This window comes from Squalius cephalus, assembly GCF_949319135.1.
Source record: "Squalius cephalus genome assembly, chromosome: 17".
Lineage (NCBI taxonomy): Eukaryota > Metazoa > Chordata > Actinopteri > Cypriniformes > Leuciscidae > Squalius > Squalius cephalus.
Window position 1 is genome coordinate 9136674 of NC_137138.1, and position 17084 is coordinate 9153757.

General features: G+C 36.7%; 1 protein-coding gene across 4 annotated transcripts in view; it reads left to right on the forward strand.

Moving 5' to 3' along the window:
* LOC307144522 (putative E3 ubiquitin-protein ligase HERC1) overlaps positions 1-15544 on the forward strand; it is a 65134-nt gene extending 49590 nt beyond the window's left edge. For all 4 annotated transcript variants that reach the window (XM_079846924.1, XM_079846926.1, XM_079846925.1 and 1 more), the window contains exons 61-78: positions 1465-1770; positions 2271-2336; positions 3517-3642; positions 3748-3886; positions 3984-4165; positions 4247-4402; positions 4502-4624; positions 5148-5250; positions 5411-5580; positions 5676-5814; positions 7213-7379; positions 7642-7811; positions 8764-8929; positions 9006-9082; positions 9659-9911; positions 10008-10160; positions 12990-13295; positions 14055-15544. In XM_079846924.1, the coding sequence (XP_079703050.1) occupies positions 1465-1770; positions 2271-2336; positions 3517-3642; positions 3748-3886; positions 3984-4165; positions 4247-4402; positions 4502-4624; positions 5148-5250; positions 5411-5580; positions 5676-5814; positions 7213-7379; positions 7642-7811; positions 8764-8929; positions 9006-9082; positions 9659-9911; positions 10008-10160; positions 12990-13295; positions 14055-14240 (2988 nt within the window). In that variant the 3' untranslated portion in view covers positions 14241-15544. The remainder of the gene's footprint in view (positions 1-1464; positions 1771-2270; positions 2337-3516; positions 3643-3747; positions 3887-3983; positions 4166-4246; positions 4403-4501; positions 4625-5147; positions 5251-5410; positions 5581-5675; positions 5815-7212; positions 7380-7641; positions 7812-8763; positions 8930-9005; positions 9083-9658; positions 9912-10007; positions 10161-12989; positions 13296-14054) is intronic.
* Positions 15545-17084: the final 1540 nt, after the last annotated feature.

Below are 17084 nucleotides of genomic sequence, written 5' to 3' on the forward strand. Positions count from 1 at the left end.
ATACATGATATTATCAAACTCAGTAAACACCATACTAATAATGCATACTATGTACAGAAAAGCAGATGAGCCGAGAATATAAACGCAACACGTTTAATTACATGTTAAGCGTTTCCCTCCCATAGAAAACCAAGAAAACGCTTAATGAGGCTTAATGGACCAACGGTTATTTTATTACCTAAATATATGAAATACCTAATATATGTTCATAAAACAGGGAAATCTGTAATTATATGTGTCCTTTGTGTTAAAATGAGTTCTTATGACATAGCAACACTAAACTCCTAGAACACTATAGAAATGACAAAACTGTATTGCATACATTATAATAACTGACACATATTTGCCTCAATTCTGACCCAGTCTGAATCTGAGTTTCTGTGGTTCTGTTGGAACATTGACTCTTTGCCCAGTTCTGCTGCAGATTTTCACTTAACAGTCTCTCTGTATTAACAGCTGATTATGTCCTCGGTTAAACTGCAGTCCTGTGAGAGAGTTCACACTGCAGCGTCTGCTCTGATAAATGAACTGCAGCTCTCTGGGTCAACGGCACCTCAGAACCACCTATTTTTACTTCATTGGAGCTTTTTAAACAGCCCAAGTACTTTAAATATTAAAATGTTCCTGTTTATGTCAGTAAAGTTATTGATCACACATCAGATATTCCAAAACGGCTCTGTAAAAACAATCAAAGAAACTTTAGCTTGTACACTTTCAGTCAAACATTAGGAATGTTAATATTTTTTTATATGTTTTTTATTATGTTCAATTCATGTTATGTTATTTGATCTAAAATACAATAAAAACAGTAATATTGTGAAATATTATTGCAATTTGAAATAAATGTTATTTATTTATTTATTTATTATATATATTTTTTAAGAAATTAATATTTTTATTTAACAAGAACATTAAATGGATCGAATGTGACCGTAAAGACAGTTATAAAGTTACAGAAGATTTCTATTTCAAATAAATGCTGTTCTTTAAACTTTATATTCATCAAAGAATCCTGAAAAAAATGTATTACATTTTGTAAAAAAAAATATTTAGCACCAAAAATATTTAGCACCATTATTGTTTTCAATAATGATAATTATAAGAACCATTATTAATAATGGGGCACCAATAAAAACTTAGCACAAAATCAGCATATTGGAATGATTTCTAAAGGTGGCACCGAGGACTGTAGAAATGATGCTGAAAATTCAGCTTTGCTATAAGAGGAATCAATTATATTTTAAAATATATTCAAAATAGAAAACTTAATAATATTTCACAATTCTATTCTATTTTTGATCAAATAAATGCAGCCTTGATGAGCATAAGAGACTTCTTTCAAAAACATAAAAAACTGAATTATTCCAAACTTTTAACAGGTAGTGTATGTAATTACAAAGGTATTCTCTGTGCATTTTAGGTATTATATCACTTCATATTCCATATTCATGTCTTGCTCCTCAGAGTCATGTGATGGCGGGTGATCAGTTGACCCACAGTGCCTTTCTTCAGAGTCTGGCCACACTGGCCGTGGGTCTCTTCTTGGATCAGTTACTGTGCCGTCAGCCCAGACCTCCTCATCACAGCGGGACGGGGCCTGATCGGGACGGGGCCCCTGGATCCTTCTGCCCCTCAGAGTGGAACTGGCTTTCCACATATTCAACCACAGTGAAGAGCGCAGAGGCGTTTGCTCGCGGCACGCCCTTCCCAGAAGCCTTCATCGCACCTGAGTTCCATCATTCTGGAGCCACAGAGTTCACCAAACCTCTGGTAAGAAGCTATGGAAGCTGAAGTTAATCCTTGTCAAATCTGTAATTTAGCTAATTGGATATTTAAAGGAACAACATTCTACACTGTTTTTAGCATGCTAGTGAAGTTTTTTTGCACCAAAAACAGTTATAAATTACTTATTCATGACAGTCATATACTGTATATTTGACTGTTCCACTGACCCTTTGGAATTTTAAAGGTATACTATGTAACTTTTTTTGTTCAAAATTTACAAAATGTATGCAATGAGCATGTACATCATGAATCTATCTTCCAAACTGTGTTTTTGTCTTATCCTGAATCACTACAGTACTCCTGTAATAAGTGTACTTATGTACATATTTCCAAATTCAAATAACTTTTTTTCTTGGTATTAAATCTTGCAGTGTTACGATTCATTGTTTCAACAGAGCACAGAAAATCCTGTTTTCCATAATATGCCTCTTAAAGGTTATTTTGAAATGAGAATTTATGCAGAGTTTCTTTTGTTCTCTTTATAGGACAACAGTAAATGGAGTTTCATGATGGATGAACAACTCATGTCCTGGGCGACCAGCAGACCTGAAGTAAGTCTGTGTGTTCCTGGACGTGTGTGAGGTTTAGCAGATATGTGAAAGTGTGCGTTAAGGCATCCGGATCTTCCTTGATCTTCCTCATTCGTCTCTGTCTGTAGTCTTTGTGTTCAGCATTGTTCTTTCAGGCAGTTTTTTATCGCTCTTCACATGTTTTTATTCATTCATCTTTTATAAATTACCTCACACAAACTCTACCAGCTAGCTGCACTCACAACCTGGCTGTCTCTACATAAAACTCTTTTCGTCCTCATATAAAGCATATCTCGGTGCAGTTTTTTATCTTTACAGCTTGCTGAATTGGCTATTTAATGGACATGGCCTTATTTCTCATCAGTACACTGAGATTGCATTAAAGAAAAATGCTTTTGTAATTTGTTGTGTATAAAGGAAATAATGTTGTTATTTTAAAGTGTTCCAATTAGGCTTTTGCAGATATTACCATATATTTAGTGTGTAATATCTGTTTGTGAATGTAAAAGGTCTGCAAAGTTTCAAAGATCAAAGTGCACAACAAAGTTATGGTAACACTTCAGTTTAGGGTCCAATTCTCACTATTAACTAGTTATTAGCATGCATATTACTATATTGGCTGTTTATTAGTACATATAAAACGCATATTAATGCCTTATTCTGCATGATCTTATTCTACATCTCTTAATCCTACCCAATACCTAAACTTAACAACCACTGTACTTTACTAACTATGAATAAGCAGCAATTAAGCGTTTATTGAGGCAAAAGTCATAGTTAATAGTTAGTTAATAGTGAGAATTGGACCCAATTCTAAAGTGTGATTTCCTCCCAAAAGAAATAACCATTTCTGAACTGCCTTTAACGAGTCATCTGTAGTTCCAGTCTTTCTTCCTGTACTAACCTACATAGGTTTGGAACAAATTTGCATAATACCAGCCTATGGTCTTCATTGGCTGCCCGTGAACCGCATCAATCGTGTCGTCGAAATGTAGAAAAGACGTTTTTTTTCCCGCGGTGAAACCGACTCCATCGTTATAGTTCGTATCATTGTGTATCAAGTGCTGACCTTGGATGCATGTAAACCTATTGTACTGTAGGAGACCTCCAAAACAAAATTATAAACCTTAAAAATAGCATAATAGGGGCAGTTTAAACATCTTATTTGAATCTAATAAAATTGTGTTTGTGTGTTTTACAGGACTGGCAGCAGGGTGGTAAAAGTGAGGTGTACCTGTGGGGTAACGGACGTCACGGGCAGCTGGCGGATGCTGGAACCAGCGCATCTGTGCCCAGCCTTGCTCCCTCCCTATCTCAGACTCAACAGGTGGAGTGCCAACACAAAATGCATGCAAAACTACCACAACACATGTTCATTCATTTAATGAAAGAGTTATTCTCTCCGTTTATGCCTGATGTGTGTTTCTCTTAGGTGGTGTGCGGTCAGAACTGCACATTCCTGGTTCAGGCTAATGGGTCAGTTCTGGCTGTAGGGGAGGGCAGTTATGGGCGACTCGGACAGGGTAACTCAGACGACCTCTACACCCCAACTATCATCTCAGCTTTACAAGGTAATACAAATAACTTGAATTCAATGTAATGTCCTTGTGCAGGAAATATATATGGCATGTATTGCATGTAATATATATATTTTTTTTTCTGTAATAGGTTATGTGGTGACGCAGCTAGTGACATCATACGGGTCAGATGGACACTCACTGGCTCTCACCGAGACTGGAGAGGTGTTCAGCTGGGGTGATGGGGATTATGGCAAGCTCGGCCACGGGAACAGCGAACGGCAAAGGCGACCCAAACAGATCGAGGCTCTGCAGGGAGAGGAAGTTGTGCAGGTATAGGAAATCACTGTCCAAGATAATCGCCAAAACCATCACATGATCGGCTTTCATTTGAACAACCTTTCCGCTTCTCAGCTGGCCTGTGGGTTCAAACACTCAGCTGTCGTCACAGCAGACGGAAAACTCTTCACCTTTGGCAGTGGAGATTCTGGACGCTTGGGGCAAAGGTCAACTTCGAACAAGATGATCCCGGAGAGGGTTACAGCATTAGATGGATGCCACATTGGACAGGTGCTACTTTGCCTTGTTTTGACTTTCATGCTACTGTGTGCGTATATGACCTTTGACCAATGCGTGGTGAGTGTAGATGACCTTTCCTCTCATGTTTAGGTGTCATGTGGCATCAATCATACTTTGGTCCTCTCATCAGACGGCCTGACCGTTTGGGCCTTCGGAGATGGTGATTATGGTAAACTGGGTATCGGGCCATGCACAGTGAAGTGCTACCCACAGGTACCGTCGTACTGATCTTCTCACTGGCTGATCATTAGCTAAAATACTGTTCAAAAGTTTGGGTTTGGTAAAATTTGGTCAGATATTTTTTAAAGAAATCTCTTATGCTCATCAAAGCTGCATTTATTTGATCAAAAATATAGTAAAACAGTAACTTTGTGAAATATTTCTACAATTTAAAATAACTGTTTTCTATTTTATTATATTTTTTATGCAATTTATTCCTGTGATGGCAAAGCTGAATTTTCAGCATCATTACTCCAGTCTTCAGTGTCACATGATCCTTCAGAAATCATTCTGATATGCTGATTTGGTGCTCAAGATACATTTTTTATTATTATTATTATCAGTGTTGAATGATAAATGCCCTTACTGTCACTTTTGATAAATTTAAAGTATCCTTACCAAATAAAAGTATTGAAATCTTAAAAGAAAATCCTACTTACCCCAAACATTCAAACAGAAGTGTACTGTATGTGTTTTGTCCATTGACTGATTGACCTGCGTTTCTATTGGTTGGCAGAAAGTGGAGGCTCTTTGCAATAAAGGCATCAAAAAAGTTGGATGCGGAACGCATTTCTCAGTGGTTCTGGCAAAAGATGGGCACGTCTACACATTTGGCCAAGGTAGTCCCTCAAAGAATCTTCATCCAAATGTGTTTGTGTGTAAATGTGGCATCATTTACATTTTTGAAATGAGATGTCTGAACGTAAAGCTGACTGTGTGTTTTTCAAAAGCACCTTTGTGATGTTAAGACAGCCCTGATGTGTGTGCATGTTTTCACAGAGCGTCTGATAGGTCTGCCGGACGCCATGCTAAAGAATCACAACCGGCCACAGATTATTCCTGCTTTGGAGGGAGTGTTTATTGAGGACATCGCTGTGGGCTGCGAGCACATTCTTGCTTTGTCCAACACCGGAGACGTGTACGCATGGGGCTGCAACTGCGAGGCCCAGGTAAAGTCAGCTGAAATACTGCACTGACCCTTTACCATCATGTGTGATTGGGTGAATATTTAGTTGAGCTTATGTCCTCTATGTGTACATTGCAGCTGGGTCTGGGCCATTCCAATCCCGTCAAAGAGCCCGCTCTAGTTACTGTTCTACAGGGCAAGAACATCAAGCAGATCTCTGCTGGACGCTGTCATACCTCGGCCTGGACCACACCGGCTCTGTCAACCAGAGCATCAGGTACACACCACAGGCTTGGAAACAAATCCTTGTGAGCTGGGTTGGAACCTCATAAGTAAACTTTTTGGAACGCCCCTCATGGGCAGACGTTCACTCATATGCACCACACAACTAGCACCTTTTGGTAAATGTCAATCATTTTTAAAATAAAAAGAAAACATCATGCAAATCAACAAAATCCTAAAAAAAGGTCATGGAAATTTCAATATACTGTATACAATATACAGTAAATATACAAATGTTTTGGGTCAGTAATTGTATTTATTTATATACAAATACAGTGCGTAACAAATTTATTAGACCACCTGTCATAATAAAGAGAAATCACAAATATTTGAGGAATCTGTCAAAAACTTGTTTAAAACTAAAAATTGTATAACAAACTGAAACAACTAAATAGTCTTTATTCACAGTCACACACAATAACCTAAAAACTTATTTTATATGGCATCCTTTTGTCTTGATAACAGCCTGCATTGTTGCTGGCATTGTTTTTATGTACAGTACTTTTCCACAGTCTCTGTTGTTATTGACTTCAAAGTAGTTTCTAGTTGTTCCCAAAGACTTGCTTTTGCTAAAACGTTTGTGCGATATATCTTTGAATCCACTAAATCCCAAATTTGTTCACTTTGACTTGGCCAATTGTGACTAAAGAGCTTACACACACTGGTGGATTAACCATTACAGAAACATAAAACAATATTTTGGTTATCACCAATACTGTTAGTTTAGGGCAGCTGTGGCACAAACCTTACATTTAGTTCTGAAAAACTTCCTGCTCATTTAAAGTATCTTTTAAAAAAATACTATCACAAATAATTTCACATTTTCCTCAAAAACAGTTTTCAGCATTGATAATAAAAATGTTTCTTAAGCACCAAATCAGCACATTAGAATGATTTCTGAAGGATCATGTGACTCTGAAGACTAGATTTTAACATATATTCAAATAATAAAACAGTTATTTTAAATTGTCAATTTACTCAAATCATAAACTTTAAAAATCTTACTGACCTCAAACTTTATATATATGCTTGCCTCTGCTCTGACATATTAAATTGACTAGAATTTTATTGACTAAATTGACTTTTTTTTTAGTAATCTCTAAAAAATGATTTTTTTAAAATCCTTATCTAGGATTCACAAACAACTGGACAACTCATGATGGGAAAAAAATCCTTTATTTAGTGGTCAAAATGTATGGAAATCCAGTAATATATACAATTCAGATATGCAATATTTTTCTGCTGAATCCTGGCATAATTCATCTTGTTTAACATCTCCATAGTTTCTGACCTTCTCAGTGAACCGTACTGTTCTAGGATCAGTTCCTCTGCAGTTGGATGTGAGATTTGTTTTTGCATCTCATGTCAACAACTCTGACTCTGTATTTTGCAGGTTGTTCAGGGATTCAGCTGGGTTTGCCTCAGTCCGTGCCCCCGCAGTATAACGCCCTTAAAGACTGCAGCTCTGAAGTGCTAAACACCCGCCTCAGAGTTCTGTACCACTTCTCTGATCTTATGTACAAGTCCTGGAGGCTTCTGAACCTCGACCCTCGCAGTCAAGTATGCATAATCAATAATAAAACATAAACACACTCACATATTCATATTAATCACAGCATTGCCTGCTGTTTCACTGGAAAGAAACTGTACTCTGATTTCCTGCCAAGAACCTTTCATCATTTTCTAAGCTCAGCTGAATTTGTGTCCAGTGTGAAAGTGTTGTTACGATAGCTGTTTTTTACCTCCAGACTAATAGGTCTCTGTCGCTCGATATCCGAGCAAGGGTTTTGTCTGACCATGTAACTCTCTGGCTGGTTTCCAGGTGAATGCTTCTCGCTACAGCTCAGGTACCGCTGCCATCGTACAAGGCCAACTCCGAGGCCTCCTGTCCCCGAAAGTCAACACTCTTCCTCTCGTTCGCACTATCGGCAGAACCATGACACAAGGAAAGACCTACGGTCCACAGATCACAGTCAAACGGATCTCCACCAGGTGCAAGAATAATTTAACCAAGGCTGTACAATTAATCGAAATAAAACCGAAATTGTGAAAAACCTGGATATATGAATTATCCTACTTTTAAAAGTGTGATTTCTAGACCTGGAAAAGTCTTGTAAATTTAAATCTTAGAGCTCCATGGAAATTTTTATAATGAATATTAATTTTTCTAGTTTTGCCAAGCTCAGAAATATTGTTTCGGATAGAAATTAGAAAATTAAATCATATCCTTAATTCTTATCCAATAAATCACAAAAAAATGGAAAATTCATGGGGCCACAATATTATTGTGGAAAAAAGGAGGCCTTGGAGTCAAACGTAAAAGTTTGAGAACCACTGGATTAGAGAAAAAACAAGAAGTGTACAGAATAGTGTTGTCAAAAGTACCGACTTCGGTACCAAGTTGAAATTTAAAAAATGTGACAATACTGAGCGTTTACACAGATACACAGGGAAAGCACAGGCGTCTATCAGCGGATCCCTAATATATCTGCTAATAGACGGATCTGCTGATAGATGACTGCTTTCAAATGCTCCCATGTGTATCTGTGTAAGCTCTCTGTGAAAACGTCTTTGAAGCGTTGGATCATTGTAGCCAATCACAGACATAGATGTTGAGCGCATGAACACAATTACCAATCAGAGACATAATGTTGAGCGCGTGAACGCAATGGCCAATCAGAAACATAATGTTGAGCGCGTGAATGTAATGGCCAATCAGAAACATAATGTTGAGCTTGTGAATGCAATGGCCAACAAGAGGTGTTGAAGTTCAACAGTGCTCAAAATGCCAGAGGAAAATGCTGGTATCGTCACATTTTTTAAATTTCAGTATCCAATTTGTACCGAAGTCGGTACTTTTGACAACACTATTAGAGAATGTATAGACAGATAGTTGATAATGTTTGTGTTTTTAGCTAAAGATTTGTTTTTGCCAAATTCACAGGGGGCGCTCTAGCAAGCCCATTTTCGTGCAGATCGCCAAGCAGGTGGTGAACCTGAACCCTACTGAGCTGCGTCTGCCCTCCAGAGCATGGAAGGTGAAGTTGGTTGGAGAGGGGGCGGATGACGCCGGGGGCGTGTTTGATGACACCATCACTGAGATGTGCCAGGTAACTCCAACTCCAACATCCAGGGGGTCGCTTTTTACTGTATTCATGCATTCAAAACCAAATTCTCTTTTCCCAGGAGTTGCAGTCTGGTGTGGTCGACCTTCTTATTCACACTCCTAACAGCACTGCAGATGTTGGTAGTAACACGGACCGGTACGTTGTAGACACCTGAGATGTGTAAGCAGAATGTAATGGAGTGCTGCAGTGATGATGGGTTTTTGTAGACCGACCCAGAAGTTCGCATCACCCTGATTCCCTCGACAAAAACCCAATTGTTGTTGTTTTCTTCATTTGCTTTTTGACTAATGTAGAAAATAAGCTCTGTGACCGACAAAAGTTTATGATTCTTACATGTTTTGTTCATTATGATAATCTTCACAAATGAACACAACTAGCCTGAATACAATCGACGGAAGTAAAAAGTTAAATGCAAGCTATAAACAAACTACATCACGGTCAAATAACTTAACATAACATAACGTTACTAACACAACCACCATTAAAGAGATGTAAACTTTGTCATTTACTCCCCCTTAAGTTGTTCTAAACCTATATGAATTTCTTTGGTAACCAAACAGTTGATGGGCCATTGAAAACCCAGGACGCTGAAACCGGAAGTGCTAACTTGTTTCTGGGTTTTGGCCTACAAAAATACGTCATCCCTGCAGCACTGTATTGGTAAAAAAAAAAAACTGGGCCTTTTTCTGCCAACCTCCATTGTCTGGACAGGTTCTTGCTGAGCCCAGCTGCAGTCTCGGATGATCACATGGTGCAGTTTCGCTTCTTGGGGATCCTAATGGCGGTGGCCATTCGAACCAAAAAGCCCTTGGATCTGCACCTGGCGCCGTGGGTGTGGAAACAAATGTGCTGCATTCCTCTGGGGGCCGGCGACCTGGAGGAGGTGGACCTGCTCACGTACCGCTCACTTCAGGGCATCTTACACCTGGACAACAGCGCGATCAATGAAGAGAACTTCACAGTGGTGAGCCATACAGTCCTGAGAGACTAATAGAGATCACCCATCCAGACATCAAACACATCACTTGCTCACTGTCTGGTCTTTTTTCTGGATTTGTAGATGATCCCTCTGGACTCGTTTGTGGCTCACAGTGCTGATGGCACATTGGTTCCAGTGATTCCTGGTGGGCATAACTTCCCCCTGACATTCTCCAACAGGAACGATTATGTGGAGAGAGCCCTGCACTACAGACTTCATGAGATGGACAGACAGGTATCTGCCTCTCTTTTGGACACTTTGTAATTACAGAATGGGATTATATTCACTAAATACTCAATTAAAGCCACAAGTCAACCGAAAATGGAAATTCTGCCATTATTGTTCCAAACCCATATGGGTTTCTTTTTCCATTAAGCACCATAGGAGGTTTTAGAAGAATTGTACTGCATGATTTGCATACTGCCATCTTGAGACGCCCCATGATGATAATTAAATAATATGTCAAATCATAATGTTGAAAAAGTGACATGATTAAAATAATCAGATAATCGAATGTTGGGAATTCACTAGGGGTGAACGATTTGTGTGTGGGGGGAAATATGTGATTTTTCTTTGAAAAAATGTAAAATGTTTAGGGCTGGACAATTTGGCCAAAAAAAATAATATTGTGATAATTAAATCAATATAACTGAAAATTATGATAATAATTATAATAATGTGATTTTATTATGATCTGTTATTATTTAAAAATAATAATAATTAGAAATATATTACTATTGTAATACTATTTCACTGTAAAATACCATCTAGTAATTAATACAAATGAATAACATACTAATATAAATTAATACTTAATATAATTAACATTAATTAATTATTAATAACATAAATATTAGTATTACCATTTTACAGTTGTTATTTTATGTCTTTATTCAAATATTAAACCATTTTATTTTGTAACAAAACTGCAGGGTGCTATTAAACGCTTCTCATTACAAATATTATGAAATAATATAATATGACGTCGTATTTAGTCAGATTCAGTCATTTAGTCAGATTCAGTCATTGTATCAATGCACAATAGCTTTGCAATGGCTGCCGATGGAGGAACTTTATTAGTCCTTTCATAATGGTGTAGTATTTTTATGTACAAAAGTGTGCATACACCTGTGAAATCATCAGTATTTTAGTCTGTTTTCCTGGAAATGTCTAAATGTTCAATGAACTTTTCTGCTAAAAGGGAATTTGTCAACATTTGGAGCATATTAGCATATAGATGATCTCCAAGCTAACAGACATGAACTAAAATCCACAATAACTGAATGAATGAATGAATGGCTTTATTTTGATCATGTAAAAGAATCAATAATAATAATGCAATAAAAGCTAATAGACAAAAAACAAACAAATACTCATCAAAACAGAAAGCAAAACAATATTAACTTGTACATGTCCAAAAAGGAGTAAGAAGAAGCATAAGCTTATTTAATCCTACCTCTTCTCCACTACTCGTTAAAAATCATCCGGCTGGCTGAGCATCTTTATCTGTTTATCTCCACACACCAAGAAATACAAAAATAACATACATAAATATATCAGTTTATATCCACCATAAATAATAAATTGTGTAAAAAATAAATATATAAATAAACTGTGAGAACACCTAGTCAATGACCTTCTTCAAAATGAAAACCATATTTTTGTACCGCTTTTTGAACTGAGTCATGCTTGGACATTGTTTGAGCACTAAACTTAATCTGTTCCACAGCTTCACTCCACATATAGAAATGCAAAAACTTTTTAATGTTGTACGGACAGACACAGAAATGTTTAAAGTTGCACTCACCCCTAAAATTATACCTCCCTTCTCTATTAAAAAACAGTTTTTGAATATTGCCAGGAAGTAGGTTGTTTTTTGCTTTATACATTATTTGTGCTGTTTGAACATGAACCACATCAATGAATTTCAATGTCTTTGATTTAAAAAAATTTGTGTGATCTCTATAACTGGTATTATGAATTATCCTAATAGCTCTTTTTTGCAACATGGATACAGATGATAGTCTGCATTTACAGTGCTATGCATAAGTTTAGACACCCATGCTAAAGTTGACTAAAAAGAGGAATAAAAAATCATCTTTTGGAAACTGAACTTAATGCCTTAATTTAAAAAATTAGGAAAAATCCAACCTTTAAGGACACCAATTTTCTTTGTGAATGAATAATGTATCGTAAATAAATAAATGTTCTTCCTTAAAATACAGGGTGCATAAGTTTGGACACCCCTATGTTAAATTCCCATAGATTAGAGGCAGGCAGATTTTTATTTTTAAGTATTTTTTTTAATTTTTTTTTTAGGATACTATGCATCCTGATAAAGTTCCCTTGGCCTTTGGAATTAAAATAGCCCCACAACATCAAATAGCCTTCACCATACCTAGAGATTGGCATGGAGTACTTTCCATAAGATCATCTCTCAATGCAAATCAAACTAGCTATTAGGCTAACTGAAATAAAACCATGCCAATCTCTAGGTATGGTGAAGGCTATGTGATGATGTGGGGCTATTTTAATTCCAAAGGCCAAGGGAACTTTATCAGGATGCATAGTATCCTGGATCCATGAAGTAACTGGCCTTTAAAAATTAAAATCTGCCTGCCTCTATGGGAATTTAACATAGGGGTGTCCAAACTTATGCACCCTGTATTTTAAGGAAGAACATTTATTTATTTACGATACATAATTCATTCACAAAGAAAATTGGTGTCCTTAAAGGTTGGATTTTTCCTATTTTTTTTAAATTAAGGCATTAAGTTCAGTTTCCAAAAGATGATTTTTTATTCCTCTTTTTAGTCAACTTTAGTATGGGTGTCTAAACTTATGCATAGCACTGTATAAGTATTACCCCAAACCTCCGCACAGATTGACTCAAAGACTCAAAGATTGACTCTCTCTATGTGTAGAGGTAAATGAAAACGACTAATGCCACATCAAGCAGTGTTAGTGGCTCTGCAGTGTGTAATAATGCCAATAAACTGATCTTGCATGCCAACAGAACATGAGCAGTGTTACCGCAGCAAGTGTGCATCTGTGTTTATGTAGGTGGCAGCAGTGAGGGAGGGCATGTCTTCCATCATCCCAGTCCCGTTGCTCTCTCTGCTCACGGCTCGGCAGCTGGAACAGCTGGTTTGTGGCCTGCCCGAGGTCTCTGTGGAGATGCTGAAGAAGGTGGTACGATACCGTGATGTTACCGACAGCCACCAACTCATTGGCTGGCTGTGGCAGAGCCTCGAGGAATTCACCAATGAGGAGAGAGTCCTGTTCCTGCGCTTTGTGTCCGGACGCTCCAGACTGCCATCCAATCCGGCAGACATCACACAGAAGTTTCAGATCATCAAAGTTGATCGGGTAAGACCACCGTCACATGATTAAATATTACAGTTAAATATTATTTTACTTAAATATTTCATTAAAATATGTAAAGTTTGGGGTCAGTAAGATTTTTTTATGTTTTTGAAATAAGTGTATGCATGCATTTATTTGATAAAATTTTGATTTTGAACTACTTTAACATAATTTAAAATAGAATTTATTCCTGTGATGGTGAAGTTGAATTTTCAGCATCATTACTCCAGTTTTCAGTGTCACATGATCCGATCAGTTTTATGTATATACATATATATTATTTATATATATATATATATATATATATATATATAGATATATACAGCTATAGATGTATATATAAAATCATATAAATAATAGATATGTATATAATACATAAAAACTGTGGGTAATTTAATATATAATATTCAATAATATAATATTAATTTAATAATAATTTAATGACTGCAAATGAGATGTAGACCAGATTTATTCAATGAAATTAACTTTTGAATATACAATCTAGAATTATTTATGTAAAATTCACCCAAAAATGAATTTGGAATTTACTTTTTATTTATATTATTATTAATGTTTTTGTTTTGTTTTTTTATGAAAAGGTTGTCAGTAGATTTGGTTATCGAGTTATCGGCCTATGATTAATCAGCCTGGCTGATTAAAGGTGTCTGGAAGGCATAGTCAGCATACTGTAGTATGTACTTTCCATGCCTGATAGCAGTATGTGCATTGTGTCTTTACTTTCTCTTTATGTTCTCTCAACAGCCTATGAACGGCCTTCCTACGGCCCAGACGTGCTTCTTTCAGCTCCGCCTTCCTCCCTACACAAGCCAGGCCATATTAGCTGAGCGCCTACGCTATTCCATCCACAACTGCCCCTCCATAGACATGGACAACTACATGCTGTCCCGCAACACCGACCCAGCGGACGGCTCTGACACGGAGTACTGATGCGGTGCTCGCAAAAACAAAGCACAAAAACAACACAATAACAACCCTATAAATGTCTCCGGCTGCACTTCTTCCTCATACATGCAATACAATTCTCAGTCATAAAGCCTCACGTACGTACTCTCTGCAGCACCCAGAATGCACTGCAGACGCCAGTTCTTCCACCTGGTCAAAGGGAGGATATTTAAGCAATTCATTTGTCTATATCGTTGTCAATATCATTCGTGTCTCTGAATGTTGCTTCCTAAAAACGAATTTCTAAAAAATATTACGACACCATTACAAGCTCTTGTGCCTGGATTGGTCGCGAGGTTTCTCTTGGCGCTAGCGACAGAAACTGGGGTCGGTTTGTCGGTGAGCACTTGGCAGCTAGCTTCCTGTCCCAGTTTATGCCAAAGGCTTTTAAACTACTGTACTGTACTATACGCGATACCTTCTGACTCAGTGGTGGAGGGAAAGTACTGGGAAACGAGCCTCAGAGCAAACGTCGTTGGGGCGTTTGTATGGAGCTAGCTTGTATCTTAAATGAATGTATACTTGCAAATGCCATGCACGTGTGCACTCAACTTTTATTTGCCAAATACTGTACTGATGCTGTACGTTATATAGGGTTTAATGAATTTTAGCCTTTTTTTGCAACTGTGAAACAGCGTGTGGAGACGTTTGGTGACTTTCGTGTACGTCTGTGCATTCTCACAGAGCGAGAGTGCAGGTTTGTTACGCTATGCTGATTGATCATCAGTGTTATGTGTTTCGGGGCTTCGATGCCTCAGTGCTGGATGTAAAACATATTTTGACTGTTTTTACTGATGTGGTGAACATGCGTTTGACAGGACTTCTGTATGCGGTGGTTTACAGTATTGCTAAATTTATTGTTTGTTTGTTTTTTTCCCCAAAAAAAGATTTATCTGAGTGAGCTTTTTGTGTTGGAAGAGAGAAGAATGAGGACTAATGCGGCTGTTGCGCTGTTTTGCACTTTAGACCTGTATGCATTGCGCTTTAGCATTAGAGGAAAATCTTATTCACTACAATATTTACAGATTCCAGACTCCTTTATCTAGATATTCTCTCATCCTGAGCCTCTACTGATATAAGTATCCAGAACTAACTTGAACAAGGAAAGATTTCTTTAAGGCTGATTCATTAGGCTACGATATGGTGGCATTTTGCGATGCTTAAATTTTAGATTAAGCCATAAAACAAGAATGATTCAAAAAAGTCTACTTAAACTGTATGATATCTTCTGACGATGGCCTCTCAGATGGAAAATGCACTGTACTGTAAATTAAATTTTGTGTACAGATTTTTGTGTCAGCTTGGTAAGTCATTTTAATTTGATTGTAAATGTTTTTCTTTCTGATAATGCACAGGCTAGTTTTTGTTTATGTCTGCCATGTTTTTTCTGTTTATATTCCAGATATTCTAGTGCAATCAGAGTCTCTCATTTCCAAAGACAAGACAAAGGGAAAAAACCTTGCATTTCCTCTCTGAAGCAGTCTACTCATCCAAAAGATTGGAAGTTGCATGCTATACATATACAGTATGTATATATGATATACACACAGAAAAGATGTGTTTGAAACACAACACAAGTTCAAAAACAAATGGGTTGAACTGTGTTGTCTGATTCACAAACAATTTTGATCATGCAGCGTGACCAGTGTAAACCAATTTTGATTCTTGAAACAAATGATTCTTATGAATCATATTTATATTAATGAATAGACTACCATTCAGAAGTTTGGAGTCAATTGTTTTGAATGAAATTAATATTTTTAGTCAGCATGGATGCATTAAATTGATAAAAAAGTAACAGTATATTCTTGAATATTTGGTTGTATCTGTAGAATTGTATACTGTTAGTATCGTTCAAAAGTCTGGGGTCAGTAAGATTAAAAAAAAATAATTAAAATCCAGCAAGGACATTCAAGCAAATGACGTTAAAGACTTTTGTAATGATTCAAAAGATTTCTATTTCAAATAAATGCTGTTGTTTTGAAGTTTATTCATCAAATAATATCATGAACAAAATATCATGGTTTCCACTAAATATTAAACAGCACAGCTGATTTCAACTTTGATAAAAATAAGAAATGTTACTTGAGCTTCAAATCAGCATATTAGAATGATTTCTGAAAGATCATGCGTAAATTACATTTTAAAAATATTTTTTAGTATTATATTCATTTGAAAAGAAAAAGCAGATCTTTTAAATTGGAACAACATTTCACAATATTACCGTTTTACTGTATGTACATATAAATGAAGCCATGGTGAGCATAAGAGACAAAACTTTAAAAAAAAAGCTTTCTGACCCCAAACTTTTGAATGGTAGTGTACTGCCCTGATAATATCATAATATTAATAACATTACAGAATAAGCAAAGAGAGAATGTATTTTATATGTAAGCAAAATGTACATTATAACTGACATACATAAGTGAATCTGAATCAAAACGAAATAAAATCAAAAGCTTGTGAATTGGAATCAAACTAAATCATGTACTTGCGTATTGTATGTTTTAGCTAGCTGTAGACATACAGTATACACAAAAAAACCCTTCAAAGTGTAAAACAGAACATTTTCTTCACTCATAAGTTTAACTTTTTTCAAAGAACTTGTAATGAAGCTACATCTTTCTTCCGTTGTTTCACAATAGATAATTAAGTAATGCATATGAGATTTCTGCAAATTCCATCCTCCCATGTTTTTTTTGGACAGATGGGGTTGTAAAAATGCCCCCTGCCACTGACTGTACGCTATATTCAATTAGCAGCAGGGTCTATCGGATGACCTCACGGAATCAAGCTGAGCTCTGTCTTATCATGCTGCGATAATTCAGT